We start from the raw sequence: 24,413 nt of genomic DNA, 5'->3' as shown, positions 1-24,413 counted from the left end.
ATTTTCTAACACAGAAAAAGCAATGACCCATTAAATGGCAACTGGTAACTAATTTTGATGAAGTGTGCATTTAGATAAAACAGATACCAAATATGGCTGACCATGGAAGTCAACAACACACAGATGTAACACTGTTTTTCGCAGCATCGATTTACACACATTCTTTGACAATGAAAAACAAAAAAATCAGAAATTTTGTTATGATTGATCACAGTTAATAACCTACCATACTGGTCAGTATTTAAATATACAAAGAGAATGAACCAAAAATAAAATTGAACAAAAGTAATTACAAAGTAACAATCACTATTATGGCCATTCGAAGTCAGTTGTGACCCTAGAAAAGAGATTAGAATAAATCACAAACACTCTCACTGTCTCCCCCCTGCCCCCCCCCCCCCCCTCTTTTTTTTTGCAATTGTCCGATAACAAATGAAAAGCTAGATCAGATTTAGGAAACCACTGATCGGGCACTAGAAAATGTTTCTGAGAAAGCAGGGCTGAAAAACAAAAAAGGGCAGTGGGTAGGTTTGCACGAATACTGGGAAAAACTCAGCAGCACTGGATTCTGCACCATGTCTTGATAGGCTGTGTGTGGATGGTATTTAAATATTCACATGGAACTGCCAGTAGTTCCTTGGGATAAGTAGCCTGATTAAACACTGGAATGTGTGACTGATGACACAAGAAACTAAGTGAAACCCACGTTCTCAGAGCAGTACTGACACCACGTAGAAGTTATGGTTTGCAAAGTTATGGCATTCTTCACATGTGGGACAAAAAGATCAAGTAACATTAGTCTACCGACGCTGTTACAATGTGAAATGCGTTTTAAGTGTGCGGCAGAAAGTAGCAAGGGAAACATCCTGATGCACAGGAATCTATGTGCAACTTAAAACTATTGAAAACGATGTGAAGGACAGAGTTCCACTAGTAATTAGTTAATCATACAGGTGTAGGGTCAAAACAAAGCAAGATTTAAAAAAATTATGTATAATAAAGATTTCATCATGATTCACATACACTCAAATAAGTAACAAAATCAGAAGCATCAACGTGAGTATTTATTGCCATTTCTATTACTGCTACTGCTATTATTATTACCATTATTGTTGTTGTTGTTGTTGCTATTGTTAATGGCCTACTTCCGTTTTGCTTTTCTTTGATACACGGATTTCAGAACCAGCTCATCAAAATAGGTTGGTCTTCTTTTAGAGACGGGCCCCATTCAACCATATATTTAATTTAGTGTATGACCCAAGAAAGTTTTACAAACTTTAAGCTTCTGAATTTTAATAGTTTGCATGTAGGGGATCCCTGTTATGGCATAAAATTCCCCAACAGTCCAGAGCTGTAACCAGGCCGCATCACTGCCAGCAACCGAGGGTAGCTACCTGCCGACCCTACAACCCTCCGCCACACACCCACTTCCACATGAAGAGACCCCCATTCCAGATGTTTCAATGCTGCCAAGAAACATGGCTTCTTCCACAATGGCCAGAACTATACAGCTGCATTTAAACCTTGGTCCAAGCAAGGAGGTTACAATCGGCACGAAAGTGCTGTCCACATCACACCCTTCTCCCAAGCTATCAAAAGAATCCAAGATGCCCCACATGGGAGTCGAGCTTAGTCTGACACACAAAGATAGCTCCCACCCTCCAGTAGTGATCGGTTTGCATCTCCAACTTGTGACATTGTGGTGTCACAAGCATGATGGTTGAAAGACAAAGAAAAAGGTACACTTCATTCCGATAACAGCAGACTGCAAAGCTGATTCAACTGGGACAGTAGAATATTTGAGTAGCAGTGAAGATCTTTGTATTTCACTCATGAGATGCATACATTCTGGTATCTTTGTATCATTTGTAACCTTGTTTCGTTGTTTTTCAATGTGTCAGATTTTGTTTCAGTTGTAGTATTTGATAAAGGCCTGATAACACTTTCTTCTGCCACTGGGACGCTGCCACCTACTGCAAAGTTGGAAGACATCACTGTCTTACCCTATGCCCCAGTGGGGGCGCCATAGGTGCTCAGTTACCATTGGCAATTTGGCTTCTGGTGTGCCAGCAACACTAGCTCAGCGCACTGCCACCAGGGCAGTGCAAGTACACTGTATGGAGCATCTAGCTCACCTGCCACTGCAATTGGGAATGTTACAAGATGACACTGAATCGCACCAGAGATGAAGGTGCACTCATATGGCATTCCAAGTTTAATGGGTTAATAAAGAACAATTTATGTTCACTGTTTGCTTCTCTACAGCTGTCCACAAAACTACACCCATCTACCAAGACATCAAAAGAACCCAGGATACCCCAGGTGGTGGTCGCGTCCATCCTGAACACACTGAGATGGCTCCCTACAAACTTTAGTGGTATATTCACACCTATGATCCTCTAAATCTCCAAATGAAGGGTGCCCAAATGTCACGGCGACATTTCCAAAATTTTAGCCACATTCGAAGTGTTGTATTTCAGCGGATACTAGTGGTAAAGTTGCAAAACCTGGCAAATTGTGTGTCATTTAGCTCACCATTTTTACTCCAAGTGCTACACAAGGCTGTCAATACATTCTTGTCACGACACATTTTCTCTCAAGTTTTGGTTTGACAATCCTTGAGATCAACGAGTGTGAAGTTGCCTGAAAACAGATTTGCTGATAAAAGTAATTAATTTTTGAACCCATGTCTGATCCCTTCTATTTGAAAGAGTACCTCTTTCTCTTTGAAATATCTAACTCTTAGAATGCTTTATTTCTTTAAGGTTTAAAACAATCCAGTACACTTTCTTCTACAAACGACTACTGGGTCATTCTAGAAAAAATGTGACACAGATGATAAATTATTTTTTAACAAATTTAATCCTCCTTAACATCAAACTGACACTGAAGTTCTATATTTTATTGTTTTGCTATCAATTTCTCCCAGAAACAAGAAATTTTCAGAATACAGGATGGTGAACACAGCTATAAGTTCACCAAAAATTACAGAAATGTTTGTATGTTGGTAGACTCATTTTCTGGCTGCCTCTGTTTCTCAGGAGGAAGGTGATGCAATAATAATTAACTACAAGCTATTCCAACAATATGAGAAGCAGTAATTGTTTTCTCAGTTGTATAATTATATTTATTTTTGGTTATTCTATTTTCCAGTGTGTGATGTCCCACAGGTCACATAAAAACAGAATATTTATGAAACATTTGGCTTATTCTGTTTTTCAACTTTTTAGAACTATATTACACAAAAAAGTAATTAACTTAAGGCTGCTAAATGCTGGAGAATTTTCTCCTGAACAAAAGAAACTGTTGTTGAGTCATTCTAGTTTATGAATGTACAATTTGTTATCATAAAGCTACTTTGCAGACAAAATCTGAATGTCTGCAAATATACTGTTGCAATCCTTTTTCGTTGAAAAATATCACAACTGGAAAAATCTGAGCTGCATAAATCCAAATTTGGCAAATCAGCTGAACAACTGAGCAAAAGTTGTGTTTAACTCTCGAGCAGGTGTATAAAGTGCACCAAATAAAAATAAAATGATTTTGCACAGTTCCATTTTTGTTTCAAAACTGCAAACCCCTACCTATTCCTTCATTATTTGCTTCATGTAACACAGTGCTAAATTGTGTTGTCATACGTCAAAGTGAGCAGCAGTAACATAAAATATAAAGCGAGCTATGTGAGAAAAAATTTACTATCCGTACAAAAAAATTACACAGATTACGAACTAGCAACTTATTCCCACATTGAGGCAGTTTTCTATGAGATACCTGGTAATCGAATAAGCAGTTGGCTGGGATATGATGCAACTGCACTGCTTAATGCTTTGAGTGGGTCGTTACTGTCTCTCTAACACCTGTCCTTAGCAACAGAGTGTTATACTGAAAATTTATTTCATTACTGTTTTATTAAACAGTGGTTTAGCTCAAATAATATACGCTTATTTTCTCGTTGTTTAAATAAACAAAGATTAAACTGTGATTTTGATCATAAATGACTTACCTTGGTAACATAAAGAAAGCTATTCTATACACGCATACAAAATGTGCCGCGCACCTGCACATGGTATGAAAAATGGCGCGCGTACTCAAGTGTTAAGCGGTCACATAGAAATCCATAAGAAATTGGCTGATGTCACAGTTTCAGCTTTTGTCTGATGAAGATGCACAGATGGAAGCACATGATAAGTTTAATAACATTTTGAGTTCCATTGGGGGTGCTTCTCTTTTGAGAAATCAGTAAATGTGATTCAAAAGGCTATACAAAACACAACGTTAATTAGACACAACGTTTAATAAGTGACCAAGTAAGTGTCATTTGCTAGTGCCTTCCAACCTGATGAGTGGCAGCAACCAGCAGAAAAAGGTATAAAAGAGTGCATGAAATGATTGTTTACTCAGCTGTTGTCAGACTGGAAAGAAAAAAATGCAAACTTTTACTCATGGTGAGAAAATTCATTTTCCCACATTGGCATCAAGGAGTGGGTCCAGTAGAAAATCTCAATAGAATTTTGTGTGTCTGAGAGATAGGTAAAGAAGACAAAACTTGAAGTGAAAAGAGTGTTGGTTTAAAGAGCAAACTGCTAGGTCATTGGTCACTTGTTCCGATTAAAATAATTCCACAAGAGTGAGAGTAAAATAATCGAGACATACAAAACACAGCTGGAAGAAAAGAAAAAACAGAAGGGCAACAAACACTAAAATGGACAAAACTGGACAAGAAAACCACTGAGACATACAAGAAACATGTAGAAGAGATCAAAACAAGAGAGCAGATTACCATGGCTGGCTGATCATGAGAATAAAAAGGAGAAGCCAGCCACTCTGCAACACATTAAAACCTCCACCTTAAAAGCACTCTGGTGGAGGAGACAGAGGGACAAAGGACACGCGCTAAAACTTAGATCAAATGAAAAAACCCACCACCACAAATAAAATGTAGAACTTATGTTGCTGTTGAGACATTATCGCCCAACACCAAAGGTAGGGTGCTGGGAAAGTTAAAAGTCTGCAGCAGAATGGCTAAAAGTGGACAGTCCAGCAAGAAGTGGAGTGGACGACCATCATTTGTGAGCCACAGCTACACGGAGCCAGCAGAGGACAACTGATTCCCTGCGAGACGACTACATGGAAGACTTCCACACATTCGTAGTCTCCTTAATGGCACGCAGGTTGTTTTGTGTGTACTGTTATGCCATTCACCTCCCAAAGCCGAAAAACCCTGCGGCATAAGGCAGAACACAGGTCAGTTTCGGAGACGCCCATCTCCAGAAGCGGTTTCCGCATAATCTGTTTGGCCAGTCTGTCGGCAAGTTTGTTGTCTGGGATTCCAACATGTCCAGGGGTTCACACAAACACCACTGAACGATGGGACCATTCCAGGGCACACACGGACTCCTGAATGGTCGCTACCAAGGGATGGCAAGGGTAGCACTGGTCAATAGCTTGTAGGCTGCTCAGGGATTCAGTACTCAGAAGAAATGACTCGCCGGGGCATGCGGGGATGTGCTCAAGAGTACGAGATATAGCCGTCAGCTCTGCAGTGGAAACACTGCAGCCATCTGGCAAAGTGTGCTGTTCAATATGTCCTCCATGAATATACGCAAAGCCTATGTGACCAACAGCCATCGAGTAGTCAGTGTAAACCCTTCATGATCCCAGTACATGTCGAGAACCAAGAGGAAGTGATAGCGGAGAGCCGCAGGGTTAACGGAGTCCTTAAGGCCATGTGAAAGGCCCAGAAGAATATGCAGCCTAGGTGTACACCATGGAGGGTGTACGTGAATGAACCTCGAGGAGAGGTGGTAATGGGAAGGACTCCAGTTCAGACAGAAGGGACCAGATGTGAACCACAACCGTAAGCCCTGACCTAGGCCACCGACGAGGGAGATGAACCGCCGTGGTTGGGGAAAGGAGATGATAATTCAGATTCACAGGAGAACTATGAACATGTGCAAGATAACTGGCGAGCAGTTGTGGACGCCTAACCTTCAATGGAGAGAATCCGGCCTCCACCAGGACACTGGTCACCGGACTCGTTCTAAAAGCTCTTGTCGCTAGGCGAACCTCACAGTAGTGCACTGGGTCAAATAAATGCAATGCTGAGGGCACCGCCAAACCATAAACCAGACTCTCAGTCAAGGCAGGATTGAACAAGGGCTCTGTAGAGGTGCAGTAGCATAGAGCAATCTGCACCCCAGTTGGTGTTGCTCAGGCAGCAGAGGGCATTAAAGTGCTTCCAACACTTCCGTTTAAGTTGACAAAGGTGAGGTAGCCAAATTAATCTGGTGTCGAAGAGCAGTCCTAAGAATCGGTATGTCTCCACTACAATGAGTGGCTTGTCACTGAGGTAAAGTTCTGTTTCTGGTTGAATGGTGTGCACGACACACGACTTCGCAGCTGAAAACTGGAAGCCGTGGGCTAGAGCCCATGCCTGTGCCTTATGGATGGCTCCCTGTAGGTATCACTCAGTACGAAATGCAGAAGTCATCCGCATACAGAGAAGGTGAGATGGACGGTCCTACAGCTGCTGCAAAAGCATTAATAGCTACTAAAAATAGATAGACACTCAATACGGAGACCTGCGGAACGCCATTCTTCTGAATGTGGGGAGAACTATGGGACATGGAAAATACAGAGCAAAAGGAAGTTTTGGATAAAAACCGGGTGTAAGCCCCAGAGACCCCCCCCTCATACAATGTGGCAAGGATATGATGTCACCAGGTTGTGCTGTATCCTTTACGTAAGTTTAAAAAAAAAAAAAGACTGAAATCAGATTTTGGCATCTGGAAAAGGCTGTTCGAATGGTAGACTTGAGGGACACAAGATTGTAAGTTGTAGAGTGACCCTGCCGGAAGCCACCCTGACATGGAGCCAGTAGGCCACATGACTTCAGGATTCAACACAACCGCTGACACACCATTCGTTCCAACAACTTACAAAGAAAGCTGGTGAGGCTGATGGGCCAGTAGCTATCCACATCAAGTGGGTTTTGACTGGGTTTGAGCACTGGAATTATGGTGCTCTCCGCCACTACAATGGAAAGATGCCATCGCACCAGATCTGGTTGAAGATGGTGAGGAGGTGTCGCTTGTAGTCATATTGGAGATGTTTAATCATCTGACTGTGGACTATATCTGGCCTAGGAGCTGTGCCAGGGCAATGTGCAAGGGCACTGAGGAGCTCCCACTCTGTAAATGGGACATTATAGGGTTCACTTTGGCGTGTAGTGTACGGGAGGATTTTCCTTTCCATCCGCCATTTAAGGGTGCGAAAGGCTGGGAGTAGTTCTCCGATGCAGAGGCTCAAGCATAGTGCTCAGCAATGTGCTCAGCAATTGTGTTTGCATCAGTACATAACATGCCATTGATGTTAATGCCAGGGGCACCTGTTGGAGTCTGATACCCAAAAAGACATCTGATCTTCATTCAGGCTTGGGAAGGTGACGTAAGGCACCCAATGATCGACACATACCTCTCCCAACACTCCTGTTTTTGTCGTTTTATAAGATGGCGAATGCAGGCACGGAGCTGCTTAAAGGCTCTCTATGTGCTCTAGGGAATTGTGCTGCTTATGTCGCTGTAGAGCTCGCCGATGCTGTTTAATTGCCTCAGTGACTTTCGGCACCCACCAAGGGACTGTCTTTCGCCGGGGCACCCTGAAGAATGAGGGATCGCTTTTTCCACCACAGAAACCGTTGCTGTAGTGACCAGCTCAACGACAACATCGATAGCACCATGTGGGGGAAATTCAGTGTTGACAGCAGAGGTGAAAGCTTCCCAGTCTGCCTTGTTTAAAGCCCATCTGGGGAGGCGTCTGTGGGCATGACAGGAAGATGGGGAAGTGGGCACTACCACACAGGTTGTGATGTGCTCTCCAGTGGATGGATGGGGGAGGGCCAGAACTGCAAACTGTGAGATCAATGGCCGAATATGTGCCATGTGCCACACTGAAATGTGTGGGGGCACCTGTATTTAAGAGGCAGATGTCAAGTTGTGACAGTAAATTTTCGAACTCCCTACCTCGGCCAGTAAGCATGGTGTCACCCCACAAGGGATTATGCTCGTTAAAATTTCCCAAAAGTAGGAAAGGTTTAGGGAATTGATCAATCAGTGTAGCCAATACATTCAGGGGTACAGCACCATCTGGAGGAAGATATACAATGCAGATAGCTTTTTCCTGCAATGTCCTTATCCTGACAGCCATAGCTCCAAGAAGGTTTTGAAGTGGCCCATGTTCACTACATACTGAGTTCAGGACACAGACGCAAACTCCACCTAATACTCTATTATAGTTGCAATGGTTCCTGTAATATCCCTTATAGCTGCGGGAGGGCAGGGGTCGGGAATGCCGGGAACCAGGTTTCCTGGAGGACAACACAGAAAGCAGGTGTAAAGCTTAACAGTTGCCTTAGCTCAGGCAGGTAGTGGAAAAAACCGCCGCAGTTCCACTGCAGGATTATGTGATCGTGAGACTGGGAAGGCATGAATCACTATGAGGCAGTCTATGCCTCAGGGACACCTGCTGTCACCAGATGAGTACTTGTGTGATAGACATTTATTGTGTGAGTGCCCAAAGAGATCAAGGTCTTCAGTGGACACCAGAATCTCCACCTCATCCTCAGACACAGAGCTTGTGGGTAGTGCTGGTTCTTAGGGGTGTTTTTCTTTTTAGATTTATCTCACTGCTCCTCTAGGTTTGTCCAGCTGGGAGGGCTTCACTGATTCTCAGGGACTGAGGAGGACTGTGAAGCCCTACGACCAGCTACCTGTGGTTGCTACAGCCACTGGCGGGTGTCAGCTTTGCCACTGGTCGGAAACTGGGAGGGGAGTGACCCAAGGGATCCCTTCCTGGAGAGAGGAGCCGAAGAAGACTTATGCTTCTCTGGCTTAGAAGTGGGGACTGACGTCCCTGATGGTTGTGGGAAGGGGAGGGGGGAGGTGTTGCTCCTGAAGTAGGTTGTGCAGGAGCAACAAGTAGGGAAGTGCCCCCCCCCCCCCCCCTCCCACCATCAAGGGGGCAGGTGGAGTCTGACAGCTCTAAGAGCCAACTGTATGCAGCAGAACAGAAGATGGTAGAATCTTTGTCATAGCGGCACCATAGGTTGACACCATATGCACAGGATGTACCCTCTCATATTTTCTCTTAGCCTCAGTGCAGGTCTGTCGGTCCAGGGTCTCCTATTCCATTATTTTTCTTTCTTTCTGGAGAATGCTGCAGTCTGGCGAGCAAGGCGGATGGTGGTCTCCAAAAATGACACAGATGGGAGGAAGGGCAAGGAGAGTATTGGGGTGTGAAAGACGTCCACAGTCCCAAGAGGTTACGCTGGAAGTACAGCGGGAAGACATATGGCCGAACTCCCAGCACTTAAAGCACCGCATCAGGAGAGAGATATACGGCTTTATGTCAGCGGCAACCCAGCACCTTGACCTTCTGTGGTAATGGATCACCCCGAAGGCCAAGACGAAGGCATCAGTGGAAACCTGATTATCCCTCAGACCCCACGCACAGGACAAAACAGACAACTCACCACTCTAAATTGGCGCGCAGCTCATCGTCAGACAGCAAATGAAGGTTCCTGTGAAATATGATATCCTGGACCATATTTAAGCTCTTATGGGGTGTGATGGAAACAGAAATATCCCCCAGCTTGTCACAGGCGAGTAACGCCCATGACTGGGCAGAGCATGCTGTTTTGATCAAGACCAATCCTGACCACATTTTGGAAAAGCACTCCACCTCCCCAAACTTGTCCTCTAAATGCTCCACAAAAAGCTGAGGTTTCATTGACAAGAAAGATTCCCCATTAACTCCCATACATACGAGGTACCAGGGTGAATAAGCTTCCCTGTCGTCCTTAGCCTGGCATTCCTCCCATTGACAAAAAATTTAAATCACTGCAACACTAATGCTGTTTTTACATTAATGTAAAAGACATCAGTTTTGGAACCATAATGATACTGAAACATGAGGCTTAGAAAAAACTGCCAAATCCTCCAAATGCTTCACAACTTGTTTAAGAAACCTATGCAAGGCTTGGGAACAGTTATAAGCAACCCAGTAACAACTATCAGAGCTGAGAACTTTGAACAAGTTCCCAACCTATGGCGAACTTGTCTGGCTTTTTTTAGTGTGGCCTTTGGTGATGAGGAAGCTAGTTTTTTACTTACTGGTAGTGACAGTAGCAACACTATGATTGTTTTCAGATACCACAAACGGCTACAGTACGAGATTGAATACCCTTCACAGCATAGCTGTGGTGGCAGAGTGATCTTTAATATCGAAGTTGAAAATTTGGTTGATAAAACGCAAAGCAAATGAATGTGAAAGCCATGTAAAGGTTGTGATAAGAGATTGAGCTGTTGTGTAGCCTAAAGTTTGTATTAGCACCTTACTAAAGCATTTTTCATCACAAAAATTAAAACTGCAAGATAAATTCAGAAAACCCAGGTAACTCAGGTAACAGGCAAGTCCCTCCCATGTGTTTTGATAGATACATACGGTGAAACAAAACCCCAATACACTTCCAGAAGTAGCAGTGCAAACCAAAACAAGACAAGAGGTTCAGTAAATATGAAACCTAAAATACATACCTTAAAGAGCTATGAGCACTTATTCAGGAGAAGAGATATCTCCCTCAGTATCGAAGATGTAGTAGTGTTTATAGCTCTTCCAGTATGCATTTCAAAAACCATGTTTACCAGGTATTTTTTTCTTGTTTATGTTCATACTGCCATCTCTGAGAGGTTATTGGTGGAACTCTCTCTCTCTCTCTCTCTCTCTCTCTCTCTCTCTCTCTCTCTCTCTCTCTTCCATAAAATACATGGGGAAAAACAACTTGTACCCTCCTAACCATTGACTTGATGACAAACTTTAATGGATAATTATTGACCTTTAGAGTAAAAACCATTATTGGAAACTGACTATTTTGTGGAGAAAAAGATGTTCTTTCAAACAGTAATTAAAGCAAGTATGCATTAGGTGTCCGTTTTGAAATAAAGGGTTCTAAAATTACTTTTGTAGCAAATCTATTTTTGGGTGAATTCACCCATCAGTCCCAAGAACTATAACCCAAAAAGTGATAATCAAGCTACTAGACATTAAGGTCAAAAAAGAGGATTTCTTTTAAACTAACTAGCCTACATAAAGATATCTAGCTATTTCAACTTGTAAGAAATTTACTGACTCCTTTCTGTGGCACTCTGAGCAAAAATAGTGAGCCAAAAGACATAAACCTTACAGAAAGTGCACAACACAAACTATCTGACTACCTTGACATATTTTGCAGCTGTATCACAGTTATCCAGTGAATTACAGCACTCTGAACATTATTGAAATGTCACCGCACCATTTGTGCACCTTTCACTTAAAGAGGTCCCTACACACACAAAGTATTACATTTTACACATAAAAATTTGTAAATCTTCCTTTGGTCATTTAGTAAATCTGCACACACAATTACAACAAAATATGACATTGTCCAGTGGGGTCCATTTCTAAAATTAGACCACTTCATGTGGAATTATCTTTTATTCAAAGCTCCGTTGGAAGAAAAAGTGTAGACAGATGAAAGTAATTCTCAACAGTGCAACCGCTTATCGCCCACTCACAATAAGCTAAGAAGAAAAAGCATAAGAGTAACTAACAGAGGGACATGTACATGAATCAGTACTAATGTAAAAAGTTCACAGCACCGCAAAAAAAGTCTTTTTTTCAATACAGGTTTCTAAGAAACTCTCCAGTCCTTTGTATAACATCACACATTTTTAACCAATTTCAATGCCACACAGCTTTAAACAATCTCCTCTCTTCTTTTTGTTTTCAGTCATTGAAAAAATGTACCTTAATGTTCTGAAAACTTTTACCTTCGCCTGCTTTTTTCCTGCATGTTCTGTATCGATATGCAGGTTCTCTAGCTTTTTCTCGACACTGTCTGCCTCGTGGTCGTCATCATCATCGTCCTTCTGTTTCTTTTTCTCCTTTTTTACCTTCTTCTTCTTTCCTGATTCATCTTCATCACTATCAGTCTCACGATCACCACCTTCTTTGTGTTTTTTCTTCTCCTTCTTTACCCTTTTCTTCTTTGTTGAATCATTTTCATCATCTATATCTTCCAAATCCTGTTCATTTTCATCCTTATTCCTGAAACATAATTTATTTGAAAATTAAACACTTTATCAAATATTGAACGTAATGAGAGTAATAGTTTCACGATGTACAAGTTTTTGCAGAATCAACATATTGAAAAAACCTTGTTAATAATATGCTGCACAATGGTAATTCCATATTATTTATAAGGTCTACACTACCAAATATTAGTATATTACTTTTTGTGAATATAGTTACACTGCCTACAATAATGGCTAGTCTTATGATTTTCAAAACTTCACAATACTAGCTGAATGACAGAAGACCTCACCTATCGACCTCACCAATCCCAAACACAAGAGTACTGGCAGACACTTCTTTTTGTAATATATCTAAAAACAAAGATGATGTAACTTACCAAACGAAAGCGTTGGTATGTTGATAGACACACAAACACAAACACAAAATTCAAGCTTTCGCAACTCACGGTTGCTTCATCAGGGAAGAGGGAAGGAGAGGGAAAGACGAAAGGATGTGGGTTTTAAGGGAGAGGGTAAGGAGTCATTTCAATCCCACGAGCGGAAAGACTTACCTTAGGGGGAAAAAAGGACAGGTATACACTCACGCACACACACATATCCATCCGCACATATACAGACACAGTGTGGGGGAGTGAGGGGGGGGGGAGGAGACTATGCTTGAAGTCCACAACAATTTTCACAGCCAGATCCAGGCAAAATATCTGAAAATTCTACGAAATTCCAACGCCAGTAGGGTGTTCAAATTGAACACAACATACTGAAAGAAGAAACTGAAATTCCACACTTGTTGAGACACACTGGAGCAGTGAACAGTCCCACTGCAGAAGACTGTACATCACTCAGGTTTGTAAAAATGGTGAAAGAATGCATGCATAGAATGCCAGACCAATATTTTTACGGTCAGTCTGTTGCAGAATCTTAGAGCACATTCTACGCTCTAAAATGTTCCTTGGGCAAAGAGAAGTTTCTGTCAACTATTCTGATTGAATTCAGGAAAAACAATCCAGTCAACTTTTTCACACAGTATCTTGCAAATAGTACGTGCATTTCACCTCCTAGATTTTCAACACTGTACCACATTGACAGTTGATGTCTGAGGTAGTACGTGGTGCCCTCTTCACAAACATATGACGACTTGAAGAATGTTTGACTAACAGAACACAGTATGTTACACAGCACTTGTGCAGCTAGAGTGAAAGCAAAATTGGGTGCGTAACAGGGAAGCATTACAGGATAACTAGAATTTTCAATACTCATACACAGTTCATTAAATAGTTTCAGAAGCAGTAACATACCGTTTGTTGACAATGCTGTTGTCTACAGGACAGTATCATCACTGGATGACTAAGTAAATACATGATGACCTTGGGATTTCACTTCGTATAATGAATGGGAACACATGTTAAACTTTGGATAAATGCAAAGATACTTCCTATAACAAAGGCAATACTGACAGGCTCAAATTACAATATAAGCAAAAAAAATCTAGAGCTAATTACGAAGTGGTATGAAATCATGTGAACACATGAAATCAGTTGCACAGATGGTGATTTGAGGGGAGGGTTCTGCGAAAGTGTAGTGCAACTCCAGAAGGAAGTTCCACGCAAGACGCTAGTGCAACCAGTACCACATAATTCCTCCAGCAATTGCTGCCCTTATCATATACACATAATAGCAGCTGTTGAGGTTGTGATTTTCAGTCTAAAGACTACTTTGATGCAGTCTCCATATTAGCCTATGTACTGCAAGCCTCTTCACTTTGCTCAACTCTAGCATTTGATACCACTCACTGGGTATGAGCCATGACATCAAGTGTGATGTCATTTGTTTGCAATGTGAAGCTTTTAAGTGTCCAAAGATTAAATATCTACGGATGTCTCAGAAACTGGAAAAAACTGTGATTACAATTAACATGAACAGGGAAGTATGTGTGCGATTTACATTTATTTTGAATTGGAGGTAAACAAATTTTATTTTCGTAAATTAAACTTCCGTTCAGTGTGGTAACCCCTTTTAGTGATCAATGTTATGTCGTCTTATAGTTGTGTGACACATGTATCTTCTCTTTTACTTCTATGGTACATACCCTTCTTTCTTATAATGTACATAATATATGGTACATGACTGGTTTCATTAGTTGGTTATTTTGGTTTTGAACGTGACGCATATTTTTTGTAACATGGACCCAAAATTAATATTCTATAGCTGAATGCTGTGGAGTGAGATGGAATGTATGGAATACACTGTGGTTTTTTTTTTTTCTCCAAATGTTAGGAGACAGTACAGAACACTCTAAATGTCAGATATGTGGCAACAAAATGAGATTGGCAAAGGTTTGCTGTCAACATTCTTGAAACGTCTACATGTGATGGTGTTATCAGAATAATATGTGGTGGTCCATCAGGCACAAAATGTGGTTTGAGGCTTCATGATTCAGCCTTTATGTTATAGTTAAACTGATGTACTGGTTTTGTAACAACTCCTCAGTTTAGCGTGTGTTTCCGAAAAGTACAGTAACTGATCAGTTTTTGTTCTGTAAAAATGTCTGCGAGGAATTCATTAGGTATAGTGGATTATTAGCAGGTCGAGAGGTGATAATGGAAGTAGATGAGTTGAGCTCTGGTAAGAAGAAGAGTGGTAGCGGGCCATAAAGTTGTTGGACTTTGTGGTTTTGGGGCCGTTATTTCTACTGAGAGTAGTAATGATGACTTTTTTCAGGTTGTTGAAAATCACAGTAAGCATGTTTTGACATCCTTAATAGAGGGATATGCATCAGAGAGGCATACAATCATGTTGGTTGGGTTCGCTTCCTATAAGGGGTTGAACAGCAGGGAATATAATCGCCATTTGGGAACCACAATACTTGAATTTAAAGACAGTGACACTGAAGCTTGTACTAACGCTATTAAGTGACACTGAGGAACTTTAAAATCTGATGTTTGGAGAGGTAAAAGATTGTATTCTGACCTACAGGCTCATCTTTATGAGTACTGTTGGCAGAAAATATTTCACATGAGTATTATATCTTTCGGGTGTTTATAAAGTTATACGTACAGGCTCCAGCTTGTAAGTTAAATGGGAATGGATGGCAGGCTTTATTTTTTTTTTTTGGGGGGGGGGGGGGGTTACGGGAGGGGATAGCTGTTTTTTTTTTGGGTGTGTAGGGTGAGTTTTTGTGTATGGCAATTTCTTCTATTAAATGACGTGTACATTCTTATTGTTACTGTGTATTTTAACTGACTTGTGAATTATATTATTTCTTCATTGTTCACTGTTTTTTTGTCTGTGTCAATGAGTCTCAGTCTTTCATGCATGGGGAATTTGGCATCTGGTAAGTTCAATTCTCAGTTACGTTCACATTTGTTTATTATTTATTTGTGTGTGTGGAGAGGGGAGGGGGGAGGAGGAGGGGATGTAGGAAAGGGGGAGGGAATTCTCTTGGTGTCATTTGTGGGGGTGATTGTGGGGGTGGGGTAGGATTTTCCATTTCAGGGTTTTTGAATGTAGTTTTTTTTTTTACTTATATTTTTGTTAAGTTTCTGTGATTACTATGGTTAGTAGGTGTGGGGAGGGTACACGTGGTTTGGGGGAGGGGTGTTTGTGTTTTGGAGGTATGGCTGACATTTATGATTTTGTTCTGTTGTGGGTGGAGTGGGGCAGCTTACACGTGTGTGTTAGCAGGTTTCGTAAGTTTTCTTTCTCTTTTTCTTTGTAGCTTTATTTTATTTTTGTTGTAGTATGTATGGCATGTGTATTTATGTCTACAATGTGTGTGACTTTTACACCAATATTGGTGGTGATGCAAGTTATTATGAATTTTCAGATTGTTCTGAAAGTGCTCTGTAACTATGCCGGACTGTGACTGGAAGATTGGTGGGTTGGTTTAAAAGGGGGGGGGGGGGGGGGGACAAAACTACGAGGTCATCGGTCCCTTGTTTCTCATACAACAATGTCACAAGTGTGAGAATAAAACAGACAAGACATATAACACAAAACAGAAAGAAAGGAAACACCAGAAGAATGAAGGAAAGGCAAAAAACACCAAAAGGAACAAAACAGGACACGGAAACAACAGCGATGCTAGAAACAGAAGAGAGTGATGCTAGAAACAGAAGAGAGTACAAGAAGAAAGTAGTTTACAGTGGCTGGCCGGCCACGAGAATAAAAAGGAAAAGCCAGCCACTCTGTAACACATTAAAACCTCCACCCTAAAAGCACTGGGGTGGAGGACACAGAGGGACAAAGGACATGCGCTAAAACTTAGATCAAATGATAAAACCCACCCTCATGAATAAAACATAAAACTAAATCAGCCAATGAGGTGTTGTCAGATAAAATGTGCGGCAACGAGTCCGAGTCCAGTAACCCAAGATTTCGTTGCTGGGCAATCAAAGTGGGACTGTGGACCACTGTCAAACGGGCACCGCTCCGACACTGAAGTGGGTCTTCACGGCGCAGGAAGTAACTGTGGATCGCTTTGGGTTGCCCAAGCGTGGCCAATGCGGAGCCGGCAGAGGACAATTGACTCCCCGCGAGATGACCACATGGAAGACTTCCACAGTATTCAAAGTCTCCTTAATGACACGCAGTTTGTTGTGCGTACTGTTATGCCATTCCACCTCCGACTGAAAAACCCTGCGGTGTAAGTCAGAGGTCAGGTTCAGAGATGCCCATCTCCAGAAGCGGTTTTCACATAGCCTGTTTCGCCAGCCTGTCAGCAAGTTCATTGCCTGGGATGCCAATGTCTCCTGGAGTCCACATAAACACCACTAAACGACGAGACCGGTCCAGGGCTTTGATGGACTCCTGGATGGACCCCCAGATGGGCTCCTGGATGGACGCCACCAAAGGATGGCGAGGGTAGTACTGGTTGATAGCTTGTAGGCTGCTCAAGTAGTCAGTATACAGAAGAAACGATTTCTCTGGGCATGAATGGATACACTAAACTGCAAGAGATATGGCCACCAGCTCTGCAGTGAATACACTGCAGCCATCAGGCAAGCAATGCTGTTCAATATGGCCTCTGTGGACAAAGGCAAAGCCAACGTTACCATCAGCCATTGAGCCCAGGAACACTTCAAGAATCGAGAAGAAGTGACAGCAGAGAGCCGCAGGGTTTACGGAGTCCTTAGGGCCATGTGGAAGGTCCAGGTGAAGCTTCAGCCTACAGCCTACCCCATGAAGGTGTAAATGAATGAACCTCAAGGAGAGGTAGTGAAGGGATGGACTCCAGTTCAGACAGAAGCGATCGCGCGCGAACCGCAATCATTAGCCCTGAACTGGGCTGTCTATGCAGGAGGTGAACTAGCATGGTTGGGAATAGACGATGGTAATTAGGATGTTCAGGAGAGCTATGAATGTGTGCAACATAACTAGCGAGCAATTGTGCATGTCTGATCTTCAATGGAGGAATTCCAGCCTCCACCAGTACACTTGTTACCGGACTCGTTCTAATAGCTCCTGTCGCTAGCCAAATTCCGCAATGATTCAATGGGTCGAGCAAACGCAATGCTGATGGTGGCACCGAACCATAAATCTGTGATTGGTAGATATGATGGATATGGGTTTACTATTGTTGGTGAGGTTTTCAATATTAGATACGTGAGTGAGGTTTGGTTTTGTAACATTACAAACTTCATTTGAGCAGTATTCAGTAAAGTGAAGTGTTGGATACTGCCTTTGACGATTTGATTATTATTGTTTTCTGGTATTCCGGGCTTCATGTGAGCTATACAGGGTAATTTAAATAGCAGTACCAGCTTTTGGAGCTGTGCATAGATTTGTGATACACACTTACTTTGAGCTATATACTGATATGCCAAAACATTATGACCACTGCCCACCCTGATGATGTATGCTAGCTGGTGGTGTTGCAGGCATGTGACGTGTGAATGAAAGTATGTAACCAGAGCAGACATGGTTGGGAGATCATCCTAGCAAAGATATGGGCTGCAAATGGGGTAATCCATTAAGAAAAGTGACTTTGACAAGGGGCAGATTATTATTACCCAGAGCCCGTAAATGAGTGTCTCAAAACAGCGAAGCTGGTAAATGTTGTTGTTGATGATGATGATTTTGCTTGAGGGAGCACTCAACATCATGGTCATCAGCACCCTGACATAAACTCAACATGAAAGCTCATAGGTGAGAATGAAGGCTGTTCCCACATGCGGAGCAGCTTATAACGTACTAAAGTCTGCTGCCTTTTCACACCAGTTTAGGGATGATTCCTGACAGTTCACAAAATTTCACTACTCTGCTAACACTGGTATCGGTATCTGTGAGAATGGTGGGCAGATCTCCTGTGAGACCAAGGGCTGCCCTAATATCAGTATACAGGACACACGTAGCCACAAAATGCCGAACTGAAAGTGACACGCCACAAGCTTCACAGAATGGTGGATCTTCTGGGCGAAGGAGGAAGCCATGTGTGAAAGTGCTATGCCCGATGAGCAATCTGGTAAGCAAAACCTCCTTCCACTGGCGAGGCTGTCATCAAGTCTGCCAAGCCTTTGTGGTCAATTTGAGCTACTGCAGTTTGTTGCCTGCCATTCAGGCTCCCACTGACGCATGATGCAACTGTCAGAAAATGAGAGAATGGCATGCAACGGGACAGCACCATCCCAACACACTTCCTTGGCAGCTCTGTCAGCCATGTCTTTACCCTGTATCCCAACGTGGCCAAGTACCCAGCAAAAGATCATCTCCTTGCCACGGCACTGGAGACACTGTAAGGAGTCACGGATGAGCTGAATCAGTGGGTCTACCGGATACATTTGGTGAAGTGCTTGCAGTGCACTGAGTCGGAACAGACAAAAAAACTCTTAAGATGATGTCTGAACCCTCTCCAGTGCATCAGAATGCCATATAACTTCGCATCTTAATTTGTAAATTGTTCTGGAAGATGCACTTAAAAAACCCTATCAGAGAAAACCACAGACCAACCGAGAGTATTCTTCTGCAGGGATCCACCTGTATAAATGACGATAAAACTATGGTACATACTTAAAACAGATGAAAACAAAGTCGTAAAAACCATTTCTGGAGTACAAATTTTCTTGCACAGTGTCAAGCTTAAAATCACTTTAGGCCTCTGAAGACAGCAAGGTGGCAGTGCGTTCCATCCCCGAGTGTGTATTTTCATACTCGAGAGATCCAGATCCTTGAGACAGTCCGCACCACGTATACCAAATGGCAGGATCGCTTGAGGCCGATGCCTGAACAATCGTTCGAAGGTGGGTTGGCTCACTGAACTAAATGCCAATGAGTGAGGTGACACTGGTATTTTCAGCACCTGTCAAGCCAAAAGGATATGTCGTCAAACCCAGAATGGTGGTTCACACAGACTCTGAACTGGGCTGGTCTAAAATGCTCCAGTCAATATCCAAATGCCCTTATGGTGGACAGCATCTAACTTCCTGAGGTAGGAAGGACGCGCTGATCCCTAGCCCACACTGCCATAGTCTAAGTGTGATCAAACAAATGCCCTATAAAACTGCAGGAGCTGGGACCTGTCAGCTCCCCATGTTTTTCCACCGAGGCATTTCAAAATGTTCAACAAGCGGACGACCTTTGTTCGTAGGTCTTTAAGATGTGGGAGCCATATTAATTTCAAGTCAAATAATAAACTCAAAAAGCGCACAGTTTCTTGAAAACATAAAATATGGACCCCCAGTGTAAGCTCTGGTTTGTTAAAATTGTGCACACAGAGTCTTCTCAGGTCAGAACCGAAAACCAGTTGTCTGGGCCCAGGTTTCCAGCCTCCTAATGGTCAGCTGTAGCTGCATCGTCATCATCTTAACATCAGAGGAAGAGTAAAAGATTGCAAAGTCATCCATAAACAAAGAGCGTTTGACAGGGCTCCTGACTGTGGAGGAAATGCCATTGATAATGATGGCAGACAATGTGACGCTGAGGACACTGCCCTGGGGCACACCATTCTCCTTAACAAAGCAATCAGACATGGCATCGCCAGTGCGATAACAAAAATGCCAGTCCTCCAGAAAGGATTGGATCAGAAGCGGCAGGCGTCCACGTAGTTAACATTCATGAAATGGGCAAAGGATGTTGTACCTCCAATTAAAGCCATTTGCTTTTTCGAGGTCAAAAAACACACAAACTAAATGGTTTCGGCGTAAGAAGGACTCCTGCATCGCCGTCTCCAGTAGAATTAAGTCGTCAAGAGTGGAACGGTAGCATCTGAAACTGCACCGAGAGCAGCTCATGTGACCTCGGGACTCGAGCAGCCAGACGAGGAGGCTATTGACCATGCGTTCAAGAGTCTTACCCATAAAACTGGTATAGGCGACACTCCGGTAACTATTAGGGGCACTACAGTCCTTGCCAGGTTTCGAGAATGGAATTAATATTGCCTCCCTACAAGTCTTGGGGTACTTTCCATCAAACCAGATCTGACAAATAAGAGAGGGGCTGACCTTTCACGTCAGGGCACGAACCACGGCATAATGGATCTCATCAGGTCCTGGAGCAGTGTCTCTGGCTGCATTAAAGCAGATTCCAGTTATCACATGGAGAATGGAAGGTTGTAGACTTCCTCATCATGTGAGAAGAAATTGAGCTTCCTTAACTCTGCAGTCTGACGGAATACCTAAACAGCAGGAGCTTGTCTGGATGACTTAGTAACAGTAAAGAAGTGTTCAGATAAAACGTGAACCATGTCTTCTAGCGTGTCCACCAACACCCCATTATTGGACAAGGACATAAGGGGATGTGGACTACCCTAGCCTGAAATCCGTCTTATTGATTCCCAAATGTGCGCAGCAGAAATGGACCAATTAATGGAAGTCTTTAATTCCCTCCAGGAAACCCTCTTCCGTTCTTTGATCACTCATCTTGCGTGTGCTCTCGCAGACCTCATGGCATGAGGATTGTCTGTAGTTGGACACTGTTTGAAGTTCCGCAGAGATGTCCGCCTGGCCCTGATTGACAATCGACAGTCGTCACTCCACCACAGTACCGGCCATCGTCTGTGGTGGTTACTAGACCTGGGGATGGACTCTGCGGCAGCCCTTTGGATCTCATGAGTGATATGGACCACCACCTCCTATGCAAAATCCTTTCATTCAAAAATAGCCTGTCGACTGTACTGTAACCAATTTACCCTTTGTATCAACCACTTGCTTGGTCTCCTGCTGGCCACCGTCCTAGGCGGCAGACGAATCCACACTGGGAAGTGGTCACTAGAATGTAAATCTGGAGCCACTTCCTACTGAACTAAGTCTGCAATAGCTGGGTAACAAAAACAAAGATCAATAGCTGAAAAAGACAATGTAGCTGTGGAAAAGTGAGTCATCTGCCCCGTGTTCAGAAGGCACATATTCTCAGAATGGACGAGTTGCTCAATTATCCGACCCCTGGAGCAAGTTGTAGCCAAGCCCCACAGCACATTGTGGGCACTCAAGTCCCCCGCAAGGAGGAATGGGTGTGGGAGTGTCTGAAAGAGGTCTGCCAGTGCATCCGCATCCAAAGCATCATTGATGGTCACGTACAAAGAATACACTGTGATAGTAAAGCATGTGAAAACTTTCACAGCAATTGCTTGCATGGTCGTGGTAAGATGGACAGGAGTGCAGTGGCATCTGTCCTCAAGGAAAATAACCACTTCACCTTTAGCTCTGTCTCCAGTAGCATCGTGCTTCCCATATGTGTGTTAGCCCTGTAATGCAGGTGTGTGTGACTTTAAGATGTGTCTATTGTAAGCAGATACAGAAAGATTTATCCTGGACCAGCAGCTGCAATTCTTCCAAATGTGAGCAATATCCATTCAAATTCCATTGCAACACAGAAGTCATATGGAAGCCATCGGTTAGCGATGGTGGTTCTTTTCTTTCTCCCTCAGAGGCGGTGATTTACCAGGGAGGTCAGGGAGAACATTAGCCAGTTCCGTGCTCTCTGGTTCCTCCGATTGGAAGTCCATATCCTCAAGAGCATAATCGCCATCAGAAAGTGAGAGTGCTCGCCAATCCGAAGGCTTACCTACCGCTTTCTTGGACTTAGAACCACTTTGTGAAGGATGTTTTTCTTTACTGACAGGTGGAGGCAGCTGCCTGGGTTGCGGAGACGGCTTAGTTGGCTTCTGATATTGGGGAGTGGTATGTGGCTTAGGTGGTAAGCCTACTGCTGACGGCATCCGAACGGTATCAGTTGCAAGTGGAGAGTTTCCCCCCACAGGTACATTGACAAGATCGACAAGTACATGTGCTTGTAGTTGAATCTGTGATCTGAGTTTGTGAGGAGGCATCACACTTAGATATTGACGTCTTAAGGGCTGATGCAATGGCTTTGTAAGCCTTTTTAGCTTCACCATAGGGTATGCATCTCTTTACGTTCAACTCTTGAATTTTCTTTTCCTCATTGTAAACCCCTCACACTTTCTGCTCCACACTGGGCGATCCCCAGAGCAGTTTACACATTTCGGTGGAAGTGTACAAGAAGTCCCTGACTCGCGAGCGCAGCCTCCACAATTGCCACACACAGCCTTCCCGTTACATCCCATAGTGGTATAGCCACATCTTTGATATTTATAGCATTGCATGGGGTTAGAAACAAATGGGCGAACCTTGAGGCGGATATAGCGTGCACAGATATATTCCAGTAATTCGGAAGTACTAAACATTAGAATAAACACTGCCAATTTTTCCAATTTGCCATTGATTCTCCTCATATAATTCTGCACCTCCATGACGCCCAAAGTCTTCCATTCTTCACTTAACTCCACAGGGTCCACCTCCATTAATTCGGGGCAGGTAACTATGCCCTTACTATAGTTAAGGGTGTTACGCAATTCACCCTCAACTGGGTAGTCAGCTTAGGCCTTACATCCCAGAAGCTTAGATATTTGGTTGGAATTAGCAGTTTCAACTAAAAGCGTTCCATTACAAAATTGTTTGACACTGTTCAGAGACCCAGCAATACGTTCCAAAGCTTTGTGAATATAGAATGGGGATATCTTCTCAAAGCTTTCCCCGTTCTGCTCAATTACAATTAAAGTCTTATGGCACACTAATGCCCTGTTACTAAAGACCCCTGTTCTCCAAAACACACAACATTCTACCGCTGCACCGATGGTGGTCGTTGAAGTATGACTAGAGATTATGGTGACAGAGGACTGGTGGCGCTTACCAGATCCCAGCTCAAGAAACCTGGGGTCACCAAGCCCATACTCAACAAATGAAGACTGAACCCCTGAGTGGGTGAAGTCGGTGAAATGTTCATGTGCTAATGTCTTGAGCAAATACGAAAAACGGTAGGAGGACAACAAAACTACCACTAGGCGCTAAATGGTTGGACATTCATGACTCTTCACAGAACACAGGGTTTGGAGGTTTGTCTGTTGTGTAAAGTAGGATAGATGATGATCTGTGGCATCTCTGCTGAAACAGCATAATGTTGGTGAAACAGAAGTGTTTCGGTACATTGTCGAACATGGGGCTCCACAGCAGATCACCCCTACATATTCATACATTGACCTAATGACATTGTAAATTATGATTGCAGTGGGCATGGGGGAATCAGGATTCAACCTTCCATCAATGGAAACATGTCAGCTCTTTGAGCGAATCACATTTTTGCTACATTAGGTTGATGCTGATCTCCATAAATGCTATAATCAAGGTGAACAGTGGCTTGAAACATGTAGCACATCACGAACACAGCACGGTATAAAAGGACTTTTACCATAATAATATGAATATTTACATATGTGTTTGGAGAGAGCGAGAGTGACATTGATTTTGATTGATACTTTACTTTAAGTCTTAACTGGTACCTGAATTTTTGTAGCTGCCTCCTTAAATGATCAGCTTCTGCAACAGTTGGTGACGTATTATAGTTTGGAGGAAGTTATTGTTCTTTAAGATTTAAAGTATGACTCTATTAGTTACTTGGGCGTATAACGGATAGCTTTGAGCCCAAGTTTTCATAGCTTATCATACCTAAGGGACCACTGTCATAAGTAAATAAGGTCAACCAGAAATTTGATTTTCATGAGAAAAGGAGATTGCTTGGCACACAAACTTCCTTCAAACTACAAGTCCTGCTGCATCAAGAATGGTCAGTGGAGTTCATCACCATACTACAAAAACATAATCCAATTACTGTAATTAAGAAATTATGAGAGGTTGTTATGTATTGAATAAAAACTATAGAGAATGCATTTCTTTTCTTGTATTTTAGTGAACTTGCTACACTTACAATTCTGCTGATTGATAGACGGCAACGACAATGAAGTTCACTTCCTTTTCCAAAAATAAGATATTTCTATTC

At 42.8% G+C, this 24,413-nt stretch overlaps 1 protein-coding gene across 3 annotated transcripts in view; it reads right to left on the bottom strand.

The window, feature by feature from the left end:
* LOC126356206 (eukaryotic translation initiation factor 5B) overlaps positions 1-24,413 on the bottom strand; it is a 406,256-nt gene that overhangs the window by 364,052 nt on the left and 17,791 nt on the right. For all 3 annotated transcript variants that reach the window (XM_050007014.1, XM_050007012.1, XM_050007013.1), the window contains exon 3: positions 11,865-12,141. In XM_050007014.1, coding sequence (XP_049862971.1) covers positions 11,865-12,141 — 277 coding nt within the window. The remainder of the gene's footprint in view (positions 1-11,864; positions 12,142-24,413) is intronic.

The sequence above is a fragment of the Schistocerca gregaria genome, chromosome 3 (genome assembly GCF_023897955.1).
Source record: "Schistocerca gregaria isolate iqSchGreg1 chromosome 3, iqSchGreg1.2, whole genome shotgun sequence".
Lineage (NCBI taxonomy): Eukaryota > Metazoa > Arthropoda > Insecta > Orthoptera > Acrididae > Schistocerca > Schistocerca gregaria.
The sequence above is the reverse complement of the archived record's forward strand: the minus strand, read 5'-3'. Positions and strand labels throughout refer to the sequence as shown.